The sequence below is a fragment of the Mirounga leonina genome, unplaced genomic scaffold (assembly GCF_011800145.1).
Source record: "Mirounga leonina isolate KUSES-001 unplaced genomic scaffold, KU_Mleo_1.0 Mir_224, whole genome shotgun sequence".
In the NCBI taxonomy this organism is placed as follows: Eukaryota; Metazoa; Chordata; class Mammalia; order Carnivora; family Phocidae; genus Mirounga; species Mirounga leonina.
The window spans coordinates 19,525,688-19,548,997 of record NW_023270615.1 but is presented as its reverse complement, the minus strand read 5'-3'; the positions used below and the strand labels follow the sequence as shown (position 1 = coordinate 19,548,997).

The window sequence follows — 23,310 nt, the reverse complement described above, 5'->3', positions numbered from 1 at the left end:
ACCCCATGGGGACCGACCCCATGGCCAAATTTATGATTAAGTCCATGTTCACTCCAAGCCTTACAGTCAACCCCTAGAGTCAGACAGAAAATAACTCGCCCTGGCGCATCCCCAGGTCCCCCATCCACATGCAGCAAGCATCTATAGTGCAACTGTTAGGTATGATTAACACCTCCCACCAAGTGCTTAACCACTCGAATCCACCCCTAGTGCCTGACTGCTGGATCTGTATGAAGCCCGGTCTCATCCAATACCTAGGTGTTATCCTCAACCAATCTACCGTGTCACCGCCCACCTCGGCACCGGGGACCTCAGATTATCCCTTTCTGGCTCTGGTACCGCTATATGGCAACTCTTCCTCTCCCATCACAGGCCAGTCGGGTCTGTGCACCTAACACTTCTGGCCTGTGATCAAGGTGTATACATCTGCATCACCCTGCGCAATCAATCATGCATGCTTGTCAGTCTCTTACCCGATCTTTCAGTCCTCCCCGGGAGCAATGCCCCACTCATCTGGAGACCTTCTAGCTGCCCTCGATGCTCCCCTGCAGCCATCTCTCTTATTGTGAGCCTGCTGGCTGCATCAGGTGTTGCCCTCAGCACCCCTGGCATCGGGATGTCTCAGGTTCAGTAGCAGGGGTTAACTCAACAACTCACGGCGGGTTTTTCCACCCTCACTCAGGTCGGCCCTGGCCCTGCAGCGCCAACTCGATTCACTGGCCTCAGTGGTCCTCCAAAACAGGTGCAGGCTAGACTTGCTCATGGCCGCACAAGGGGCGCTCTGCCTCTTCCTAGAGGAAGAATGTTGTTTCTATGCTAATGAGTCAGGGGTGGCCCAAGAAACTCTGACCCAATTACAGGAACGAGTACATCGTCGGTGGGAAACACTCCAGTGGAAAACTTGGTGGGATACCCTCTCACAATGGTTCCCTTGGTTCGCCCCTTGCCGGCCCCCTCCTATTGCTTCTCCTCATAGTGGCATTTGGTCCTTGTATGCTTTATGCCCTTACTGGATTTATTACTACTCAAATTGCTAAAATCAGACTCCAGTTACTTCTTATTCACTATCGCCCCTTAGAAGATGAAGATGATGCCCTCAAAACTAGGTGTTTAAAGGGGCATCAAAGGGGAGAATGATAAGGAAAATCTGTGTCCTAAGATGGCTGACCAAGCCAGCAAGAGAGTTCCAGTCCTTGCCCTGGGGCTCTTCGGGGTTCTTCTCCCCGCTCTGCTTCCCGCGCCCACCAATCCGGGTTCTTCTCCCTGCCCTGCTTTGCGCACACACCAAAAGTGCCCAGTATGTGGAAGCAGAAGTGTATAAATTGCCCCTTTGTTTGTGCTCGGGGCTCAGACCTTTGGAGACCACTCTCCTCTGAGCCCGCCGACATTAAATAAACATCCTGTCCTCCCAAGATCTCCGGGTGCCGCTTGGTTCTTCCGTTGGGCTATCCAGTCCAGGTTCCGTAATAATCACAATGAAATAAAATGAAATGAAACTGGAAATCAGTAGAAATATGAAATAAAACAGACAAGGCACTAGCTAATATAATCACGAAAAAATGGGAGAAAGCACATATACACAAAAAGAAATGTCAGGGCAATAAAGAAGATGTGGTATTTATATAAAGTTTATTATTATTATTACTATTATTATTATTACTCAGCCATCAAAAAGAATGAAATCTTGCCATTTGCAATGACGTGAATGGAACTAGAGGATATTATGCTAAGCAAGTAAGTCAGCCAAAGAAAGACAAATACCATACAATGTCACTTGTATGTGGAGTTTAAGAAACAAAACAGATGAACATAGGGGAAGGGAGGGGGAAATAAGATAAAAACAGAGAGGGAGACAAACCATAAGAGACTCTTAACTCTAGGAAACAAACTGAGGGTTGCTGGAGGGGAGGTGGGTAGGGGCATGGGGCAACTGGGTGATGGGCATTAAGGCAGGCACTTGACATAATGAGCACTGGGTGTTATATGCAACTGATGAATCACTAAATATTAACCCTGAAACTAATAATATATTATATGTTAACTAAATTGAATTTAAATTAAAAATTTTTTAAATGACAGGGCAGAAACAAATGTTCAAATAGAGGAAATTTAAAGAAAAAAAATCTCAGGAGTATTCTAGACAACTGTATGCATAAAAAGGTGAAAGCCTAGATACAGTGGGTAGTTTCCTAGGAAAACACAATATATTAAAATTGATCCTAGCAGACAGAGAAAAGCTTGAGCAGGCCAATTTCCATAGAAAACACCGAGAAAACGGTTTTAAAACTCCACCACAAAAAAAGCACCCAGCACCCAATAACATCAAAAATAAATTCTACCAAACTGAAAAACCAGACAATCCCAATGCAACTTGAATCGTTCCAGGGCATTAAAAAAGTAGAAAAATGTTCACATTCCTTGAAGTATAGCATTTATATGTAAACCTGATAAAGGAAGACCAAAAAAACTATCGACCAATCTCCCATAGACAGATCCAAATCCTGGTAAAATGCCAGCATTTAGAATGTATCAGCACATTAAAAAGAAATGCATGGATGATTTATATTTTAAAAATCCAATAAATCGGGGCGCCTAGGTGGCTCAGTCGTTAAGCGTCTGCCTTCGGCTCAGGTCATGATCCCAGGGTCCTGGGATCAAGCCCCACATCAGGCTCCCTGCTTGGCGGGAAGCCTGCTTCTCCCTCTCCCACTCCTCCTGCGTGTGTTCCCTCTCTCACTGTCTCTCTGTCAAATAAATAAAAATCTTAAAAAAAAAAAAATCCAAAAAATCACCATAACAAACCTAAGAAGAAAAACCCTGTAATTATATTGGCATACTGAAAAGGCCTTTCACAAAATTCTACACCTAATCATGATTTTTGAAAACTAATAGTAAAATGGTCACTGATGGATCTTTCATTAACATCATTCCTGAAGCCAGCACCCCACCCCCCACCAATGAAGCTCCAGGTCATCCCACCACAGTCAGCCACAAGGAGAAATGGCCACCAATGCCACCACTGATTAATACTGTACTGGAAGTATTGGCCAGAGAAAAGAAAGCAACTAGATGCCTAAGGCTTGAAAAACTAAGTATCTCTAGTTATAGATGATACAGTGTTTACCTAAAAATATTAAGAAAATCAGTTATAAAATAAATGCAAATAAGAGAATTCAGTAAACTGACAGAATATAAAACACAACAACAGTTTTCATTTAAACAAACAACACCCAGTTAGAAAACAATGGAACAGAAAATACTTTCCCGTATCAATGGAATAGCAACAAATGATAAAATACTTTGGAATACCGTTAACAAGAAATGTGCAAAATTTATCTGAGGAAAAACGTAAATCACTTCTGAAGGACATAAAAAGCAAACTTGAACCAATGGAAATACATCACTTATTCTTGAACAGAATGACTCGGCATCATGACGATGTCCATTTTCTCCATGTTAGTATTTAAACTGAACGTGCTATCAATGAAAATACCCTTTTCTTTCCAGGAGACAAAATTTGATTCCAAAGTTCATATGGAAAAATAAACATGAAAGTAGCTAAGGAAACTTGAAAAAATAAGAGGTAGGGAAGTCAGACTTAGTAGATTATCACAACCATAATCCGGTTCTAGAACATCTGCACCATCTCCAAAGTTTCTGTGTCCCTCAACAGTCCCCTCCATCCCTAAGGACCACTGGTCTGCTGACAGTGCAGATCTGTTCTGTTGAGACTGGAATTTCCCAGAAACGGAATCATATAATATACACATACTCTGTTGTGTTTGGCTTCTTTTGCTCGGCATGTTTCTGAGGTTCATGCATGTTGTTGCACAGATCCATAGCCTTGTTCCTTTTCCATGCTGAGTAGTATTCCACTGCATGCATATACCATTTTTATAAATCCACCTGTTGATAAGCACTTGGGTTGTATCCAATGTGGCTATTATTACTAAAGCTCCTACAAACATTTGTGTACCAATCTTTTTGTGTAAAGATTTTCATATCTCACTGGTAAATAGCTAAAAGAAAAACTGCTGCATAATATGGTTAAGTGTTTTTTAATATTAAAATAACTGCCAAACAATTCTCTGAAGAATTGTGTCACATCTGTGTAAACATTTGTTTAATTTCAGCTCTTCAGATCAATATGGTGCCATATCTCACCATGGTTCTAAACTGCATTTCACTGATGACTGGTGGTGTGGAGCTTCTCTCTCTATGTGCTAATGGCTACCACTCTATATTCTTCTGTGAAGCATTCAAATCTTCCACCTAATTTTAAAGTTGGGCTGTCTCTTACCTACTGAGTGATAATAGTTCTTCACATATTGCTGGAGAAGGGCACCCTCTGAGCCAACAGGAAAGGAGTTCCCACACTACACAGGTACCAAAGCTGCCATCACACATGGTGGAGCCCACTGCTGTGGCCCCTCCGCCAACTGGAACATCCCTGCTCAAGGGCGGACCCCGCGGCTGGCGCCAACGGCCCTGGAAGCGCCCGCGAAGGACCAGCCGCAGACACCACCGCCGCCTCGGTCTCTGCTGGTGCTGCAGCCGCGTGGCCAGAAACAAAGCTTCTCATCCCAAATTCTCCCTCTTGGTGAAGACTCAGGAAGGCTTGCCTCCCAGAACCCCCAAGACACAAATGGCAATCAGACACCCCCATCCCCTTTGGAGACCCAGACATACTGACGCGACCGGGCACTCACTTCACTTCTCGAATACACAACGCTGGGTCCCGAATGAGCCAGACAAGAGAACTTGCCCTTGGGTTCCAGCCTGAGCAGGTGGCCCCCAGAGCACCACACGTTTGGCTGGCTTACACAAGTCCGAGCTCGAAGACCTAAAACGTGCACGTTTCAGCCATCAGCCTGAAGGCAGAATTACAGCAAAGTCACCAGAAGGGAAGCTTATTGGAATCTGACTCCGTCTCTGATGTTTGGTGACGGACAGCTTTCCGGCCTGCCCATCCCACCCTCCGTTCCACATCCGGACAAGAGGATAAAGGCCACCCGTGGAGAATTCAAACCACAGAAACCCGGCCCACGCAGGGGTCCTCCCTCCATCCCACCCCAACCACAGGAAGAGCAGGCCACTCACTCCCCGCTGCTGCCTGTAGCCGTTCAGACCTGCCTCCTGGGAGCCACCATCCTGAAAGCCTGGTTATGGGACAAATTACCTCTTCATACCCTCTTGGTGCTCATGTGGCTTCATCACTCTTGATAATCAAGCCAAATCTGGGGTCAGGGTTGATCCTGCCCCTTTTGCTCTTAGGACTTCGAGGCTATATGCTCCTTCATTTCTCTTCTGGGAGTTAGGGGAGAGGTTCCTCCTTGTAGACGTCACTGCCCATCGGTACATAAATGGTCCCAGACAATTCAAGGATCCTGGACTGTTTAGTTCCTCATAACCTTCTCCTAACGTAAATGCTAACGCCCTCTGTTTGTCTTCTGCGCATAGTTTAAAATCCACAAGATGCGGTTCCTGCTGTTTTATAGTTGACCCTCAGATCTCCTCGTCCCCAGTGCTGCTCATCAGCCTTCCACTTCGTGTCCCACGCATGTTCTTCTCAGCGGTGCTGTGACTGTTACAGATTCTCCATGTTACCTGAGATGCCTTCACTCCTCTTCACTCCTGGGGGTCACTTTCTGTTATGGATTTCCTGCTGGCAGTTCTTTCTTTCAAGACCCTATTCTATGATCCTTGAGATCCACGGTTGCCCGCAGTCAGTCAGACCCTGAAGGGAGTCTGCGTCCCCTGGCTGCTACCAGATAGGCTTTCTTGGTCCTCGGGTAATCTCAGTTCACCCTGATGGGCCCGTATGCAGATTCAGTTTTGTTTATCCCACTTGGGGCTTGTAGGCCTTCTTGATTCCATGGATCAATGTCCTTAGTCTATTTTGGAGAAATATCTGCCATTATCTCTTCAAATGTTGCTTTTGACCCATTCACTCCCTCACCTGCTCCTGATACCAAATACTAGAATTTTTCCATGGGTCCTTTATGGCCTTGCTACTCAAAGTGTCATCTAACCGACAGGACCGATACTACCAGGCAGCTTTTAAAACGTCAGAATCCAAGGGGCGCCTGGATGGCTCACTCGTTAAGTGTCTGACTTTTGATGTCAGCTCAGGTCATGATCTCAGGGTCGTGAGACAGAGCCCCGTGACGGGCTCCACACTCAGCAGGGAGTCTGCTTGAGATTCTCTCTCGCTCTCCCCCTCCCTGCTTGTGTGCTCTCTCTCACAAAAGGAAAAAAAAAGTTAGAATCGAGGCATCCCCAGGGACCCAACGAATTGGAATCTACATTTAAACAACATCCCCAGTAGTTCACATGCCATTAAAGCCTGAGAAGGACTGGTCTACATCTTGTACCCTCTCTTTCCATTTACCTCACTCAATATCTGCATTTCATTCCAGGTAACCTCTTAACTTTTTCACTGATGCAGAAAACACCATACAGAAAAGTGCACAAAACACAAACCCAACGCTCAATGCATCATTACAAAGCAAATATTCACATTGCCACCCAAGTTAAGAAATGGGATGTTGCCAGAGCCCCAGACGCTCCCCTCCACCCCCCATCTCGGTGTGATTCCACTGTCCATCCTGCTATGAAACCCACTCACTGAGTTAACCTTTGTACTCAGTGTTTCTATTCTGGAATTTCTACCTGGTTCTTTTCTAAATAGGTTCCGTCATTTTTCATAGCTTTGAGTTCTGAAACCCTCTCCCTAAACACGGCAACCACAGGGGTTTTAGCATGTAAGGACTGCAGTATCTTGAGCTCGTACTCTCTCATCTCTCCCGTGCCTAGTTAGCTCTAAGTGTGTGCTGGACACTGCATTTCAAAGCAGAAATAACATGCGGCCTTGGGTGACGTTATCTTTCCCAGGAAGGATTCTCGTTTACTCCTCCCAGGTGGCCGGGGTGCCAGGCTACAGCCAGGGGGAGCACGGCGGACCTGCAGATCCCACTTCGGGCTGCAACCCCCGGCACCCCACCCAGTGTAAGGGGAGGCCCAGGGCTCCGCCCTCACTGGCTCAGCACTCCAACTCCTCGCCGGGCCATCAAAGGCCTACAGCCTCTCAGCTGCCTTGGCAGAAGGGTCTCCAGGGCAAAGTTGCCAGTGTCGGTGACTCCATCTGATTCCGGCTAAATCTCCTGAATCTTGGTCTAGACATTTTTGTTCTTTCTCCTCTCTGAGGTTATCCAGCAGATGTACGCCTCCTACCTTTACTATCCTTCGCAAAGAAAGGGAAGCACATGGTCTACTGCTACCAGAGAGAACCTCAGTGGCCTCTTCAGCTACGCAATGGATTCTCAAATGGATCTGGGGATGCCAATTACACTTATTCGGAAGTCTTCTTCAACAGCTGCACAGTGGTTTATGTAAAATGTTTCATCAGATATTACTCATTTTATTTGCTAAGCTTAGTTCCTTTCCAGTCAGTTCTGTGCGCACGGACGTCTGCTCCTCTTGATCCCCGGGACGCCAGCCTGCCCAACCTTTCCAAGGCCTCCTTCCCCACAGGTGGGGACACTGCCTCCATCTGAGAGCCATTTCCCACACCTGCCACCTTACACCCACTTTCCTTGTTTCTCCCCGCCAAACCCTCCCAATGCCCAAGAGTCACTTCTAAATGGACATTCTGGTAACAGAGGCTTTTGGTGTCCTGGGCAAGTGCTCATGTTTGTCAAACATGCCTCAGTTTCTCCTGAGTTGGGCCTTAGCTGGGACTTGAAACAAGGTAAGGAAGGGTAAGAATGCAGACAGAGAAGGAACTGCAGGGAGGAGAGAGACTGCCAGCAAGCTCAGGGGACAGGAGAGCAGAGGCACATGAACTGAACCCACAGGCAGCCCGTGGCTGAGTCTCGGTGACGGCTCAGGAGGGGCAGAGACGGGGCTGGGGAGACAGGCTGCTGCAGGCAGCTGAGCTGGAGAGGAGGAGCTGGGGTACTGGGCCGCAGAACGACAGCTTGTCCTACCACATCGAGTGCCCGGCTCCAGGCGCCACCCATCACAGTGGTCACAGCACCAGAGTGTCCGTGACCCTGGGAGACAGCTAGGACCTGCAGAGACTCCCAAGAGCCAGTCACTCACCAGCAGGAAGGGGCCCTCTGGATGGTCACAGGCCTGCAACGCAGATGAGTATGTAGGCAGGGAGAAGGAGGCCCACTCCCTCCCATTCTCCGCTTTCCACACCTTGATCAGGCCCAGCTTGTCCACGGTGACGACCAGCTGCAGCCGAGGGTAGGTCACCAAGTTCACCAGAGCAGCGGGCTGCAGGGGGCTTGACCAGATCTCTGTGCCCTGGGCAACAACAAAAGGAAAATAACAACTTATACGGGGGCCATTCATTTCATAAACATATGACCATCGCCTAGTGCACACGGGGGGCACACGGGTAGAAAAGGCACAGACCCCATGCTCACAGGAGCCACAGTGTGGTGCAGAGCACGGCACGGAAGCGGTGTTTCAGGGCACAGCAGTGGCGGAACTGGGGGTGTACGGAAATTCCCAAGCGCTGGCACCACCAGGACTGCACCGGGGGCGGGGGGCGGCCGTGTGCACACAGTGGTTGCCCCCAGCTCCACCAAGGCAGGCTGGGCAGGGAGCTGGGGCCTGGGCCACATGGCTGCGTACAAAGAACTTACATGTGCAGCATCTCCCTCAGGCCCCTGCAGCCCCATTTTACAGATTAGCTAACTCAGGCTTGTGGGTGAGAACAGTTCACGTGGCATGTCCGTGTTGTCCTGCTAAAACACCCCCTTTCCTGGGAGGGGCCCTAGCCAAGGCCCGAGCTGGGCGATTCCATGGTCTGTCCCAGGACTGTAAGAACTGCAACAGGTGGGAAAGAGCTGGTGCCAGTGGGCTCAGGGCACCCGAAGGCGGGAACCAGAGAACTATCCGCGACGTTCCACTCCCAGTCTCCCAGAGGCGCCACCTGGGCTTCCATTCCCATTCTGGGTCATTATGACCCTTTTTCTATCATGTGTTCCTTTTACCATGATCTGGATCTTTTTTTCCAACCAAGATACTCAGGATTCCTCTATGAGATCCTTTCTCAGTTGATTCCTGTTGCTCGAGCAGCAAGGTGACGCGGAGGGATGGCAAGGAGTCTCGGGGAACAGAGCACATTCACCAGGGTTAGTGAAGGAGGCGTGAGACTCCCTCCTGGGTTCGGAGTGGAAGCAGAGGTCAGGGGTCGGAGCACAGAAACACGCTGACCAGTGACTGCTGGGCAACACGCCTGCCGCAGGAAGGAAGTGGGCGGTGGTGGCACCAGGACTCTGATGCCAGAAACAGACGAACTCAAACCCTAGAATTCTCCAGGGACAGTGGATGACACGTGGCATGGAAAGCCAGACCAGAAACCAATATAACCAGTCAAAAGCATGGTCTTAAATACTGTAAGTGGCAACTAAGATCATTTTTGAAAAGGAGCATTTATTGGGGCATCAGGGTGGTGCAGTCAGTTGAGTGTCTGACTCCTGGTTTCGGCTCAAGTCGTGATCTCATGGGTCGTGGGATCGAGCCCCACAAGAGGCTCCACACTCAGCGGGGAGTCTGCCTGAGATTTTCTCCCTCTCTGTCCCTCCTGCTTGCATGCACATGCTTTCTCTAAAATGAATAAATAAATCTTTAAAAAAAAAAAAAGGAGTACTTACTAATTTTAGGAAACGCCAAATGTTAGTTTTCCTCATAGCTCAGTGTGAAAAGCACTTACACAATTACAGTACTACTAACCATACAGATAATTATTTGGGGACAAGACAACTGCTATGTGTGGACGTGGAAGGAGGAAAGGCGGAGGTTGTTTTCTACGGGAGGTTTGCTCGTGAAGAGTACTAAGGTTGTGCAGCCAGGCAGGATGTGTGCAGGTGGCTCTGGACTCTGAAAGAGGCTCATGCTGGCAAACCAGACCACACGGAAGTAGAGCTCAGCAAATTACGGCCTTCAGCCAAACCCAGCCCACTGCCCATATTTGTAGTTTAGCTTAAAAAAAAAAAAAAAAATCAAAAGACGATTTCACAACACATGAAAATATGTGCACCTCACATGTCAGCATGCGTTGCTAGCTCTGTCAGAACAGGCCACTCTCCCGTTTGCTTTCTGCTCCTGCATCGAGCCCACAGAGCTGGGGGGTTACATAGGGACCACAGGGCCCTTGACGGGAAACGTCTACCGAGCCTGTACCCAAGTGCTCTCCCTGTTCAAGTCGAGACCTGATCATCTGGGCAAGTCTAGGGTCTCCCAGGCGCCATGTCTTCTTCTGCTGACCCCCGCACCCTGAGCCCATGTGGCCAGGTGTCCACAGCCGACGCAGGTCCTACAGAGAGGCCACAGGAAGGCGGGCAGCCTCCCACCCCAGGAACCACAGGACCTTCCTGTGAAATGACCCTCAAATACTGCCTTGTAGGAGGAAAACCAAGCATGAGAAGAGGAAACTATCATCAACAACCGAAAACTTGGCCACGGAGTAGAGAGAAATGATGCAAACAACTTTGTACCCTTTAAACAAAAAAGAGCATGGGGGGCGCCTGGGTGGCTCAGTTGGTTAAGCGACTGCCTTCGGCTCAGGTCATGATCCTGGAGTCCCGGGATCGAGTCCCGCATCGGGCTCCCTGCTCGGCAGGGAGTCTGCTTCTCCCTCTGACCCTCCCCCCTCTCATGTGCGCTCTCTCTCTCTCTCTCTCTCTCATTCTCTCTCTCAAATAAATAAATAAAATCTTAAAAAAAAAAAAAGAGCATGGGATAAAGAACGGGCTCCTGGTAACGAAGAAGTTTCTGCAAAGCAGGCAGACAACACAGACTCTCTGAAGCATGCGGATGGAGGAACAGACTCTACTAATGTAAAAACAGATGAATCGATAGCCACCAGGAAGACGAAGATTGGACAGGACTTGAACAGTGGTCGCCTCTGGGAAGAACTGCTAAAGAGAGCAGGCAGGGGGAGAATTTTTTCGCTCAAGAAATATCTCCTAGTCCTACTTTTCCAAAACCCTCAACAGTGTTTTACTTTCATGATTCAAAAGCAAAATAAATTGTAACTAACCACAGCGCATCCCTCATGTGCCCCCACCCGGTGCCCCTTCCTCCCATTCCGAGCCCCTGCCCCGGCTCCTGGGCCCCTCACAACCTAGGCTGCAGCCCAGCTGGGACTTTCAAGACTCCATCACCACCTCTGTGCCCAGCATGGCCTCAGGTGGCCTCTCAAGTGTCCCCGCGTGACCAAACGCAGCACACACCCGCTCTCTCCCAGACTCTAACGTGACGTCTGGGCAGAGCAGTGACCCCACGGCTGGCATGGGGGTGGCAGGACGCAGCTCCCAGCAGCCTGCTACCCTCGCACACTAGCAAGGAAGGCCCAGGTCTCGGTCAGTGTGCTGAGAGCCAGGGTGCCCTGTTCAAAGCGGCCAGGGAAATCCGGGGAGCCCCCTCTGCTCTCTGCGCGAACTGGGCACTTCCAGCAGAGCTGGCCAACGGCGACACGAGGAGGTTCCCCACTTAACGTAGCAAGGACCCACAGGTGCCTTTGCTTGTCCAGGGCTTTCAAAAACATGAGGTAATCTGTAGTTTCCAGGAAAAAGTCCTATCAAGGAGGTTGGTTTCTATGTGTGCAGAACCCTTGGATTTACAGGGAACCACACGGTTCAGGACTCAGAGACACTTCCCTCTCTGTCTCAGACTGATCGTCCATAAAATCAGGGTGATAATAATGCATGCTTTGCTCAGCTGCGGTGAGAATCAGTGAGGAAATGGACCGCAAAGCTTTTTAACAATAGTGACAACCAAGTGTGAAATACCAGTTATCAAAGTCTCAACACTTAGCTGGTACATGGGGGTAACTAGAAGGGGCAACTGTTTGGGCAAAACAGCCCGGACTGGGCACTAGCTCCAACGTGGACACCGCGGGACCGGGGGCAGGTGCTGCCGTGTGGCCGCTGCGCAGGCACCCACCTCCCCGAGGCAGGCCGCTCAGAGTCAAGGGCAGGTCTGGCTCCAGCTGCGATCAGACCTGAGCTCTAAGTGCGACCTGGCCTCTTGCAGCTCAGAGTTCTTGTCTATACCATGGGGATCCCACCACCTGGAAGCTGCCCCCGGGGGCTGAACGAGCTAGTGAAGGGGAAGAACCTCAGTAGGATCCTGTGAGTCGCACCCTGGCCCCTCCACCCGGCTCACCTCCTGCACATCCCAGGCACGCACTGTGCTGTCCGAGGACACGGTGCACACCACCGACTTCTCCCGCCCATCAAACCGGCACTCGTTGGTTGAGATGTAGGCCAGCTCATCTATGCCTCCTGGAAGAGAACAGAGACTGGCCTTGAATGCACACCGAACGTCTGGGATGTGGACATGCAGACTGGGGAAGGGCCGGCGGGACACTCCTTCCTCTTTCTCTCTCGGGAGCACCCAGGCGCTCCTTAGGGGACAGCTGTGGCCATAGGGCTTCACACCCAGGACTGCCCCCTCCCACCAGCCAACGTGGCCACAACACTCCCTACTCTCTTGCTTTCCGTTTCTCTCTACTCTGAAATAAATATAACAATTCCTTCTTCACAGGGCTACTCTGAGCGCCAAGTGACATAGCCAAATACAGAACCCAGCAGGGCGAGTCCTCGTCAAGCAGCCCCTTCCCACTCACTGGCTAAACACCAAATCCCAGGGCACTCGACCAGGACAAGTGAGCAGCAGGAAAGCTTGCAGCCATACCTTTGTGCCCAGCAATGGCTTTGCAGATGAAGTCCTTCTCTGGCCGCCCAGATTCCATTCGGAACTCCAGCTCAGATCGGCAGAGATAGTACTGTTTCCATGTTTGTGTGCCCAAGGTCATCTGGGAGGCTTTACATGATGACCAGCGTCTCAGACACAGCTGCCTGGAACACAGACCCATGATCCCAGGCAGGACAGGGCAGGTGTTAGAAGAAGGTACTATGATGTCCACAGGTCTAGTTTTGATTCCTGGCTTTACCATCTAGTAGCTTGGACAATGCACTCTGCCTACTGAGGCCTCAACCGCCTCCACTGTTAAAGTGGGGATGATGATGAGATGACACTGAACAAGTGCTCACCACCACCAGGTGTCAGTGCTTCTTGCGTATTCCGCCACTTTTCCTGACACCCCCGTGAAGTAGGTCCTGACCCCTTGTACATGACCGGGGCTTTAACTGACCCAAGGCCAAGAGCATGCAGCTTCGGTCATGCAACCGAATTACTTCGGTAATTCAAGAGTATTTCTTGGGATGCCTGAGTGGCTCAGTCAGTTAAGCATCTGCCTTTAGCTCAGGTCATGATCCCAGGGTCCTGGGATCGAGTCTCACATCGGGCTCCTTGCTCAGCGGGGAGCCTGCTTCTCCCTCTGCCTGCCGCCCCCCTGCTTGTGCTCACTCTCTCTGACAAATAAATAAAATCTTAAAAAAAAAAGAAAAGAGTATTTCTTGAAGTCTCCAACTCTTACTGCTGAATTGTCTATTTCTCCTTTTAGTTCTGTCAGCCCTTCGTGTGTTTTGCTGCTGTCGTTAGGTGCGTATGCATTTATAATTTTTAGATCTTCATGGATTGACTTATCGTAAAATAGCCTTCTTTGTCTCTAGTAATGCTTTTTGTCTTACAGTCTACTTTGTCTGATATTAGCACGGCCATTCCAACTTTCCTTTGGTTACTGTTTGCATGGTATATCTGTTTCCATTCTTCAAATTTCAACTTATCTAAGTCTTTGAATCTAAAGTATGTCTCTTGTAGACGGCAGAAAGTTGGATATTGTTTATCCCTTCTGACAACCTCTGCCTTTTTATTGGAGTGTACACTTCACACATTCCACATAATTAATGACAAGGCATGGTTTACATGTCATCTTGCTACTTATTTCTAGGTTTTAAGCATTTTCCCCTCTAGTCTTCTGTTACTGCCTTCTTTTGTGTTGAATAATTTCTAATGTACTAATTCCCTTGTCATTTCTTCTACCATATTTTTTGAGTTCTTAATGGTTGCCTTGGGGATTAATCTAGTTTTGATTAACATCAACTTAATTTCAACAGTATTCAAAAACTTTGCTCCTATGTAGCACCGTTTCCTGCCCCTCTCCAATTGTGCTGCTACACCTACAAATCACGTTTTATACATTGTATATGCATCAACAGACAGCTATATTGTTTTATGCAGCTGTCATTTAAATCATTAAAGAGAAAAACAGACTTACAAATAAATACATTTATACTGCCTTTTATATATGCCTATAAAGTAACATCACTAGTGTTCTTTATTTTCATGTAGATTCAACTTACTACCTAACATCCTTTCATTTCAAACTGAAAGACTCCCTTAGGGTTTCTTGTAGCGCAAGTGTATAGCAACAAACCCTCTCAGCTTTTGCTAATCTTAAAAGGTCTTCATTTTCTCCTTTATTTTTCTAGACATTCAACTCTAATAATCTTTTCTTTCAACACTTCCAATGTCATCCCACTACCTTCTGTGTTCCATGTTTTTTATTTATTTATTTATTTATTTTAAAGATTTTATTTATTTATTTGTGTGAGAGAGAATGAGAGAGAGCACCTGAGAGGGGGGAGGGTCAGAGGGAGAAGCAGACTCCCTGCCGAGCAGGGAGCCCGATGTGGGACTCGATCCAGGGACTCCAGGATCATGACCTGAGCCGAAGGCAGTCGCTTAACCAACTGAGCCACCCAGGCGCCCTGTGTTCCATGTTTTTTAATGAGAAATCAACTGTTAAATATCATCAGGGTTTCCTTGTACATGATGAGTTGCTTCTCTCTTGCTGCTTTCATTCTCTATCTTCAGCTTTCAAGTTTGATTACAATGTGTCTTTTTAAATATTTTATTTAAGTAATCTCTACACCCAATGTGGGGCTTGAACTCATGACCCCAAGATCAAGAGTTGCATGCTCTACCGACTGAGCTAGCCAGGTGTCCCTACAATGTGTTCTGATGTGGAACTCTTTGTGAGACTGACGTGCTGCCTACTGCACTAAGACGACACTGGTGGTGTGGAACTCTGAGTTTATCCTACTTGGAGTTCATTGAGTTTTTGCATGTGTAAATTAACATCCTTCATCAAATCTGGGAAGTTCCCAGCCCTTATTTCTTTAAATATTTTATTCCTTCTCCCTTTCCCCTCTCATTCTGGGACTCCTGTTATGCAATGTTGGCATGCTTGATGGTGTCCCACAGGTCTCTTAGGCACTGTTGATTTTTCTTCCTTCTTCATATTCATTCTATTCTTCAGACTGGATAATCTCCCTTGGCTTATCTTCAAATTCACCGATTCTATCTTCTGTGCTCAAATCCTGAGTTTTTAATTTGATAGTATAATTTTCTACTCTATAATTTCTATTTATTTTTATAAATATTCTTTACTGATATCATCTATTGGATGAGACACTGTCCTCCTTCCCTTTAGTTCTTTGCACATGGTTTCCTGTAGTTGTTTGAACATAATGAAAATAGCTAATTTAAATTCTTTACCTAGTAAGTCCAATGCCTGGGCTTTCTCAAAGTTTCTGTTGTTTGCTTTATTTCCTGTGTATAAGCTATACTTTTCTTATTTCTTTGCATGACTCATAACTTCTGTTGAAAACTGAACATTTTAAATAATGTGGAGTTCTGGAAATCTGAACCCCCCCCCCTCCAGGTTTGTTGTATCAGCTGTTGACTGTTATTGTTTGTTTAGTAACATTTATGAACAAATTCTGAAAAGCCTGCATTCTTTGTTACATATGGCCACTGAAGTCTCTGCTTAAATTAGAGCTTACTAATGACTGGCCATGGATATTGCAAATGCCTAGAACTACTAAGTCTTCTGGTCATCACCAAAAGGCTCCTGTGCATGTTGGGGAATGCATTCAACACTCAGTAAGGCAGCTGACAACTATACCCGAGCCTTCACTTCCTACTTGCATAGAACCTCAGGGTTAGCCAAACAAGTGAGTTTAGAGCCTTCTTAGGTCTTCCCTGAATTTGTGCACACCCTGTTACATGTGCCTGGGCTTTTACATTCCTAGGAAAGTGTCAGGGCTTTTCAAAGCTCAAGCCCCTAAAGACATCACATTCTCAGCTTTTCAAGCTTTTGGTTAGCCTACTATTTGCTCAATTGCTGTCCATCAGCTCTGACAGGCCACAAAGTTAATCAACTGTCAGTTACTATTCTGACAAAGGTCCCAAAGTAAAGGCTTTCACACTGAGTGAACTCCAAGTCAGACCAAACAAAAACAGTCTGCCCACGGGGTCTTCAAAGAAATACCAGCAGGTCAAATAATGACAATTCTCTGGTAATGAGAATCCAATCCCATTCTTCCCCCTCCAGTGACTGCCAGGCTCCTGGTTTCACTGTGATCGTGAGCTGTTGATATTCAAGGCTAACAGAGAACTGGAGAGGTTTATAGGAACAGGGCAAGAAAACTTGCTGTTCTAAGATTTAAATATTTTTTCTTGAACAAACACTTCCTAGACTACAAGTCTCTTATTAATTTCCAGAGTTCTGAAAAAGTTGATTTTGAAAATTTGTGTCAGTTTTCTCATTGCTTTTATAGAGGAGAAAATTTCCAAATCCACCATTTTCCAAGATCCTGCATTCCGAGCTTCCATGTGACTGCTCTCAATTCTATGATAGCACCTCTTTCATCAAGTTTTTGAGAATAAAAATGTTAGCTCATCCACACTGTAGAGAACTATGGACTCTCCATCTAGTCTTTGGGCACCAAAGTGAGTGAGACATGGCTCTTACCACAGGGCGCTCTTAGCCAGTGGTTAGGAGAATAAGCAAAATAAAAGTTCATGGGAGAAACGTGACATTTCAGAAGATGCAACATGTGATATGGGACCTGAGCACAAAGAGAGTGGACTTCTGGCTGGGAGAGGACTAGGGAGGCTTCATGGACAGAGGCTTCCAGCATTTTACAGTCCACAGAGCTGATGTGGCATTGTGTGGCTCCAGCCTAGCACTCCTATCTCACAGAGAACACAGATGAGGTTAGGTGGGAAATACATGGCTCATAGCCCATGACCTCAATAAGTACAATACAGTCATCATAGCTTCTCCATTCACTGAGCACCTCCATGTCAGGCCCTGTGCTAGGCTCTAGGAACCTCCTAACACACTGAGAAAGATCCAGCGCCCATGTTGGATGAAGGTTTTACTGTGCTTACTGGAACTCTGGTCCTTCTATGTTGTATACTGGGGTGCCTGGGTGGCTCAGGTCATGATCCCAGAGTCCTGGGATCAAGTCCCGCATGGGGCTCCCTGCTCCACAGGAGTCTGCTTCTCCTTCTGCCCCTCCTCCCACTCGTTCTCTCAACCTCTCTCTCTCAAATAATAAATGAAATCTTAAAAAAAAAGATTCAAAAAAAAAAAAAGTAGTATACTGGCAGCCTATGTGCCAAATGGACCCCCAGATTATTTTGCTTGGCTTGCATAGGATTAGCCTGCATAGACTAGCTGCCACACTTAAAAATCGTAAGTTTTCACATAAAAGTCAGGAAAAGGCAAGTGGTCTGACTATACTGAACCCAAATTCCCACCTGACAAAATCTGTCTGGAGCTGCATAAGCCTGTACCCTTTAGATAAGAACGAGCTCTCAGCTTCACCACCTCTTTTATCTTCTGGATGGTGAGACCAAGTGTCAATTACCTCATATCACCAGTCCTTATGTTGTTGGTTTTGAGTTGAAATAAGAAGGGAAATTTCTTGTACCCATATCTCAATCTAAAGAGTGTGAAAATGAAAGCTAGACCAAGAAGATAATGTGGCTTAAGAAAAAGAAGGCACATTTCTTAGTGGAAGTAAAGTCTAGTATTTAAGGCCATTACACACCACTATACGAACCTTAAGTAGGACCCATGACCAATATTTAGAAGAAATGAAAAAACAAATGATTTGACAAAAACAAAGGCAGACTGGGGTTCCTGGGTGGCTTAGCTGGTCAAGCAGCCAACCTCTTGATCTCAGCTCAGGTCTTGATCTCAGGGTCATGAGTTCAAGCCCCGCGCTGGGCTCCATGCTGGATGTGGAGCCTACTTTAAAAACAAAGGCAGACCATCAAAAAGGTTTAAGTATGAATATGAATAAAGTATGTGATATGCCTCTGAATTTCAATGTATCAAGTGCAAAAATACTGTGATACCAAAACTTTTCACAGATAGCAATTATAACAAATGATCGGTGGTACACAACAGAAATTATGTACCTTAAACAAAAGCAAACATTTGCAGGCACCTGGGTGGCTCAGTTGGTTAAGCGACCGCCTTCGGCTCAGGTCATGATGCTGGAGTCCCTGGATCAAGTCCCGCATCGGGCTCCCTGCTCGGCAGGGAGTCTGCTTCTCCCTCTGACCCTCCCCCCCTCATGTGCTCGCTCTCTCTCATTCTCTCTCTCTCAAATAAATAAATAAAATCTTAAAAAAAAAAAAAAAAAGCAAATATTTGCAACTTTACTTCTAACCAAAAGTTAATGTTTAGTGTGTTGAAGGCAGCAGAATTTAAAAGGTCATGGGGCATTAAAAAAAGGAACTTGCAGCATTCTCAATTAAAATTATACAGTACACATTAAAAATACACGATCAGTTAACTACATTCATTTGCTGTGTCCATAAGAATTTCTAATGGGCCTGGAGAACTTTGGGGCCTGGTACCCATGACAGACACTGCATCAGAAATGATACATGCGGGCGCCTGGGTGGCTCAGTTGGTTGGGCAACTGCCTTCGGCTCAGGTCATGATCCTGGAGTCCCGGGATCAAGTCCCGCATCGGGCTCCCTGCTCGGCAGGGGGTCTGCTTCTCCCTCTGACCCTCCCCCCTCTCATGTACTCTCTCTCATTCTCTCTGTCTCAAATAAATAAATAAAATCTTAAAAAAAAAAAAAAAGAAATGATACATGCATGTGACCACAGAAGACGATGCTCCTGAAATGCTGTTGTCCCAGCTCCAGAAAAACCCACTGTTTTTGTAAGAACACAGTTCAAGGATACAATGCTGAGGAATGACTTTATGCTAAAAATGTTTAGCACCAAACAGTATGAAATAGTAATGAACTGAAACCCGTTCGTGACCTGCCTGTAGAAGCCAAACCATCTACCTGAGGAATCAGAGGCACCACGTGGTAACATATGACATCCATGTGGAAGTTAGGTGATAAGCCACTGAAGGTATCTTTTGAACGGCTGAAAGAAACTTACTCCTGTCACTCAAACAGAAATTCCTCTCCTAGCCTATCAGCAAAGATGAGAATGAAGACCAGGGTTGGGGCTGGCATCCTACCTATTTCAACATATGAATACTGCTCTACTAGGTCTTCCACAAATACTCGCGCCAACCCATGAGTCAGTTCACTTATTTCCTATGACACAAAGTCATTGAGCATCATATTTGGCAAGACATAACCTTGTCCACTCCCTACAGAGGAATCAATTTCCAGAACTGAATGTGTTCTATCTAGAGTACATTCCCCCAAACTGTAGATAAAGACGGAAAGCCAACAAAAGTTCTCTTCAAAACTAACTAAAGGGATTAATGTAATTTTTCTAACTAGTATCATTATCAATAACAAGTGAATGAAAAGCAATAGATACTATAGACACTGAACACTAAATACAGCAAAACTGGCATTCTAGAATTCTCAAATATCTCAATGCACAGTTATCCTGAAAACGAAACCCATCAAGCAAAGACTCCCTCCACGTTTGGCAGCCCCTTCATGTGTGAACAGCTGTAGCGGCTAAAACTAAATACAGCTCCTAGCTGACAGTCAAGGCTATAATCTGTCTCACATTCAGCAAGAGACAGATGATCTGACACTCCTTTCTTGGGACAAAAGAAGTCAGGTTCCAAAGGAAAAATGAATAAGAAAGAAAAACGTAATAAATTAATGATTAAAATATTTTTTATTTTCAAATTTAATTTTTTTGATTTTTTTTTTTTTTTTAAAGATTTTATTCATTTGAGAGAGAGTGAGCACACACACACAAGAGACAGCACGAGCAGGGGAGAGGGACAGAGGGAGAGGGAGAAGCAGACTTCCCACTGAGCAGGGAGCCCCAGCCCCTTCCGGGACTCTGAGATCACAATGTGAACCAAAGGTAGACATTTAACTGACTGAGTCACACAGGCGCCCCTGATGTTATTTTTTTTTAATATCATATGTGCTTATACAGCTATGTTGTTACACCAAAGATGAGTTCAAATAAAATAGTTGATGTATCTTCTGTCAGCCAGCTGTATGCATTTGCTGTACATTTCTGCCCCTGACTTTGGTACTCCTGACGTATATCAATCTCCCATTCAATTAATAAAACTCTTATATTTCAATATACTATTAAAAAAAGAGAGTGTTACACACCTAACGGGGGGGGTAGAGGGGGGAGTAGTTTCCTGCTAAGTTCTGTGGATTGTCCTTTCTTGTGTATGCATCAAAGCCAGAGACACAGTGCTCAGACCACTTATCCAGTGCACCCCTCACCTTCATGGGACACTCTTCTGACCATGTTTGGCTTTTCCTTCACTCACCTCCACAGTTCCTTGGTCCTTGAAACTTCATTCCAGACCTAGAACAAGAGGGCAGAGAAAACAATGTCGGGTCAGTCAATGTGCAGTTGGCGCCTAGCTTGCCGGGCACTATAGAAGGGGCAGAGAGCTAAATCAGACTTGGTGCCAGCAGGAAAGAAGATTCACCCTGGGGAATGAGGCTTATTTGAACAGTGCAATAAAAACAACCAAATGAGTGAGAAGGGAGAGAATGCCCAACTCAGTGGAGCCAAGGGGCTCAGAGGTGACTACTGATCAAGTCCCCAGTGGCTGAAGCACTCTAGGGAGAGATAAAACTACTTGAGCAAAGATTCTGAAGTGTAAAAACATGAGTATTCTGCCATAATTGGAGTATAGTGTTCTGGGGAAAAGAGCTGGAAATCTGCTTAGACACAAATCCCAAAGTCCTATTGGCAAAAAACTGTGTGAAGCCATTTGGGAACTGTGGCTGAAGGAATGGCAGGGTTACACTTGTTTTAGGAGGAGGATCATTAACTGCCATCAGAATTGGAAACAAGGGCAAAGCAACAGGCCCCAGAATGGCTGCTGCACTGGCCTAGAAGATGTCCCAGAGATGCCAAGATGGTGGAACCGACAGCCACCTGGAGGGGGGGGGAGGGGGAGACACACTGTCAAGCCCTGCTTCATAAACTGCCCCCTGCAGAAGCATTTGGAGAGGCTCAGCGTCAGTCCCGGGAGGGGACCAGAGTGCCATGCCTGACCTCCATCAGGCCCACAGCTGCATCCTGGGACTCCCTGGCCTCTCCAGCCTAGGCCAGCCTGGATTCTGAAGCCCACACAGCTTTGGTGGGAACCACCCTGGAGTTGTCTGTGGTCCAGCTCCACTGAAGGCCCCATCCCAGAAACTGGCTTTCGGATCCATGACAGAAGGAACCACCTTCCTCTGAGCCCAGGCCCCCACTTCCACAGCCCTTGGTCATCTGCTAGATCAAAGTTTCAGTATTTTTGGAAGGAAAGTAAAATTTGTATTTTGCAAAAATCAAGCCAAGTCAGGCAAGAAGATTTACACATTTTCCTTTTCTATATCTCCTAGTTCAAAACCCAACTGAGACCTTATTTCCCAAATACAGATGTATAACATGTAATATAACCTGATGAATACTCCCCTCCCACACCTTTGAGGATCTCTCTGTTAGATCCTGGCCTTCATGATGACACGGTGAGGCAAAAATTATTGACCTCATCTCACCTAAGGGGGAAACTATGTCCCAGAGAAGTTGGTGCTTTCCAACGATTTAAGTCACGCTCCTTTCAAACTCTGCCCCTACACTATCCCTAGCCTGCTGCTGGGAAAACAGGGATCCAATTCCAGCCCTGTATGGGACTACCTGGGTGATACTCAGTTTCCTTATCGGTAAAAAAGGGATGAAAACCCAGTATTTTACGTGACACATTTTAAATGAGTTATAGAATTCAAATAAGAATCTGCTAAAAAAAAAAAAATCTGTTTATTGATCTTTCTGTAAAATGGTATGATCATGTGTTAAAATTAATAAGGAAAACCTTAGGAGACCAGCAGGGGGGGGTACTCTTCAAGCCACAGCACTTGACAACGGCAGACCCCACAAGAAGAGATGCACACTGCAAACCGACACGAGTTTAGCTACGACATTTCTATCCCAGAGGGAGATTTCCTGCCCCAGCAACAGCCCAGCGAACGAGAGGCCGCTACACTTCCAGCTCGCAGCTTAGTCCAATGGCCGTTTAGTTTACAACGGCCTTCCCCCCCCCACCTTCCTCTATAAAAAAGCCTCCTGGCCTTTGTTTCCTGGACTGCCTATGATTTTACTCTAAGTCGCTCGTCCCAAATCGCAATTCTCTGCTATTCCCAAATAAACACGTTTTTGCTGGTAAAATAACTGGCAGTTTCATTTCTAAGGTTATAAAATAAAATGTATTTTAGGTTCCTTAACGAAACTCATTTACTCGGCAAGCATTTACATAGCCTAAGTGCCAAGAAATTCACCGGGTGCTAGAGACAACATGACGCAAAACAGAATCCTTGCTCTCGGTAATGAGAAAAACATGTTGAATAAATACGCTCTACACTCAGTGAGGCTGTGTGCCGATCTAGGAAGAGCTCGCGCAGGTGCAGGCGGATGCACTCAACAGGCCCAGGGCAAGCACAGCCCAGCGCCAGGTGTGGAGAGGCCTGAGCGCAGGGGACGTGCCGCTCACAGGAGAATCCTGGCTTCCCAGGCAGGCCCCAGGACGGAAGTTCCAGAATATCCCAGGAGAGGCGGGAGGGGCAAGGAAACCGGTGCCCAAGCCCCTGCTAGCACGGAAGCGCGACGGCAGGGCGCCGCTGCAGGCGAACCGAGCAGGGTTCTGGGCGCTGCCAGGGGCCGGCGGCTTGCAGCGCTGCCCCCACAAAAGCCGCCCAGCTCACCCCCCGGGGGCCGCGAGCGCTCCCTGCCGGCCACGGCACCAGGGCCGCCTGACGCCGCCTCCCAATGGGAACCAAACCCAGAGCAGAGCCAGCTGTGAACGCTCAGGGACCAAAAGCCAGCCCTGCCTCCGCGCCGGACAGAGCGCGCTACCTTGTCCACCTGGGCGGCGCAGAGCAGGTCCCGGGCCTCCAGGAAGGAGAAAACGTGCAGCAACTCGTGGAGCCCAAGCTGCGGCTCCATCTCGCGCCGCCGCCCCGGCCCGTCCCTCCACACGCTTCCGCGCCTCTCGGCCAAACGCCGCCCACCTCACCGCGCTTCCGCCCGGCAGGCCAAGCCCCGCCCATCCCACCGCGCTTCCGCCC

At 47.3% G+C, this 23,310-nt stretch overlaps 1 protein-coding gene across 3 annotated transcripts in view; it reads right to left on the bottom strand.

Moving 5' to 3' along the window:
* LOC118026381 (F-box/WD repeat-containing protein 12-like) overlaps positions 1 to 23,242 on the bottom strand; it is a 38,967-nt gene extending 15,725 nt beyond the window's left edge. For all 3 annotated transcript variants that reach the window (XM_035029214.1, XM_035029216.1, XM_035029217.1), the window contains exons 1-5: positions 23,099 to 23,242; positions 20,520 to 20,557; positions 12,718 to 12,881; positions 12,187 to 12,305; positions 8,104 to 8,313 (exon numbers count right to left, since the gene is read on the bottom strand). In XM_035029214.1, coding sequence (XP_034885105.1) covers positions 8,104 to 8,313; positions 12,187 to 12,305; positions 12,718 to 12,881; positions 20,520 to 20,557; positions 23,099 to 23,188 — 621 coding nt within the window. In that variant the 5' untranslated portion in view covers positions 23,189 to 23,242. The remainder of the gene's footprint in view (positions 1 to 8,103; positions 8,314 to 12,186; positions 12,306 to 12,717; positions 12,882 to 20,519; positions 20,558 to 23,098) is intronic.
* Positions 23,243 to 23,310: the final 68 nt, after the last annotated feature.